Source organism: Lipotes vexillifer, unplaced genomic scaffold, assembly GCF_000442215.2.
Source record: "Lipotes vexillifer unplaced genomic scaffold, Lipotes_vexillifer_v1.1 scaffold1545, whole genome shotgun sequence".
Lineage (NCBI taxonomy): Eukaryota > Metazoa > Chordata > Mammalia > Artiodactyla > Lipotidae > Lipotes > Lipotes vexillifer.
The window spans coordinates 506,585-508,785 of NW_006789763.1; the positions used below are offsets into that span (position 1 = coordinate 506,585).

At 59.6% G+C, this 2,201-nt stretch overlaps 1 protein-coding gene across 1 annotated transcript in view; it reads left to right on the forward strand.

Annotated features, from left to right (window-relative positions):
• EP400 (E1A binding protein p400) overlaps positions 1 to 2,201 on the forward strand; it is a 92,052-nt gene that overhangs the window by 83,373 nt on the left and 6,478 nt on the right. The window contains exons 49-50 of the mRNA XM_007462795.1: positions 342 to 466; positions 1,983 to 2,129. Coding sequence (XP_007462857.1) covers positions 342 to 466; positions 1,983 to 2,129 — 272 coding nt within the window. The remainder of the gene's footprint in view (positions 1 to 341; positions 467 to 1,982; positions 2,130 to 2,201) is intronic.

The following is a 2,201-nucleotide window of genomic DNA, read 5'->3' on the forward strand; positions in this document are numbered from 1 at the left end:
CCCGCCCCCCCGCCGCTCTGCGTACAGCCTTGAGTGGGGCTGACAAGCCTTTTCTAGTTAGTAGCTGTGGCCCGCAGCCATCTCAGGTGTGTCACGGTGTATTTTAGCAGGAGTGTCCCTCGATTTAACCGTTCACTTTCTTAACTTACCCACCCTTTGTCCAAATGTTGTTGTGAACCTAGAAACATTTTAAGTAGACGTAAGGGAGGCTTTATTTAGCTCAGCATCAGTTCAGTGTGTAGTTTTCTGTACAGAAATCACTGAAGCTGAACGCAGTGTGAGCCCTGAGACCTTGTCCCTACTTGTCGCTTGTGATTAAATGACCTGATCGGTGTTCTCAGGGCAGACTGTCGTGGCCCAGCCTGTGCACGTCCAGCAGCTGCTGAAGCTCAAGCAGCAGGCCGTCCAGCAGCAGAAGGCCATCCAGCCGCAAGCCGCCCCAGGCCCGGCCGCCGTCCAGCAGAAGGTACTGGGCTCCCGGTTGTCCCCTCTTTACGTGAGTCGGGTCCTGCTGCCAAGCGTGGGGTGCACGGAGGTGGATAGGGTCCTGAACCGGCCCTGCTTGGCTGCCTGGCCTCCACGCACCGGAGACCCCGTGGTTGTGGCCTTGGGCTGCACATAGGATGGCCTTGGGGCTGGCCCTGGAGGGAGGGCATGGTTCACAAGATGGGGAGCCCCCATGTACTGCGGGCTCGTGGGGGCAACTGTGAAGGACGCAGGCTGTGGAACTGCATGACTGGGAGGGGCTGGAAGGACTCGGGGAAGCAGGTGTAGCTCCTGGTGTGCGACCCATCTGGGTGCACAGGAACCGGCTGAGGACCATCTCCGTGTGTGTGTGTGTGTGTGTGTGTGTACGCGTGTGTGCATGTGTGTGTGTACGTGTGTACACACGCGCTCGCCATCAGCGGATGGACGGAGGGAGGGGAGAGAGGGGTAGGGGTACTGTGAGAGGAGTGCTGTCAGCGACCCTCTGACTCAGAAGGCTGGGAGGCAGCTCTGAGCTGATTGAGGCCCCAGAGGCGAGTCCTCCTCGGAGGCGAGGGTTCGGGGCCGTGCTGGCAAGCAGGAGCAGAGAGTGCAAGGCGCTCTGCTCCCCAGGGCTTCTGCCTTATCTGCTCCTGGTGGCGGAAAGCCCGACGCACAGATGATGACATCCTGGTTCTTGACCTTCCTGTTGTATCTGTGCTGTTTTCTGAACCGGAGCGAGCCAGCGCCCTGTCCCCGTGTGCTGAGGGCTCTGCAGGCGGCTGGTGCCCCTTTCCAGAAACTGACAGACGCGCAGAGACGTGAAGTGACTTCTGGGGTGGGGCGTGCCGGGCTGGGAGGCACTGTGACAGGACGGAGACCGGGCTGGGTCATCGCGGGGGCTTAGCCAGCGTCTGAAAGAGAGAAGGAGAAGGGCTTTAGCCAAAGTGCCAGTCGGTATGTTCACGTAACTTGAAAGGAGACTTCTGAGACGTTAAAACTGTCCAAAGCTGTGGCTTTGTAGACCGAACATATGGGCCACGTACACGCATGGCTTTCTGAATAGTATTTAAATGCTTCTGGCAGGGAAACCTGAAAATTAGACTAAATGTGTAAAGATTGTGTGCACAGGTTTGTTTCTGTTTGTGCTAAATAGTTTTGAGTATGGGCCAAATTCTTAAGGTTAGATTTGGGAAACGGTGTGTGTTTTCTGTATTGTCAAGTTTGCTCACTTACATGATGAGCAGACGTGGCACCAGGTGCCTCAGAGGATGGGAGATGAAGCCCAGCCTAGGCCGGGAGGGGACCTCCCAGCAGGGGAGGCGATGACCCAGGACCGGGCCCCCCAGGGGGGCCAGCCGCAAGAGCAGGGCAGCGGGCAGGCAGGGCCAGGAGCCGGGGTGGCCACGCTGCGGGCATCCGGGGGCAGTCGGCGCCCACGGAGGAGGCCCGGTGGCTCTGAGAAGGGGACCCGGAGCCTTGCCTGCTCTAACCCTAGGCGGCCTCTCTTTCCTCAGATCACGGCACAGCAGATTGCCGCTCAGGGCCAACCACAGAAGGTCACCTACGCTACCCAGCCAGCCCTTAAAACCCAGTTTCTCACCACGCCCATCTCCCAGGCCCAGAAACTGGCTGGGACCCAGCAGGTGCAGACCCAGATCCAGGTGAGCAGCGGGGAGCCCGAGGGCTGGGAGCAGACGCGGCGGGCGCTCGGAGGTAGAGCAGGGGGACGCCGC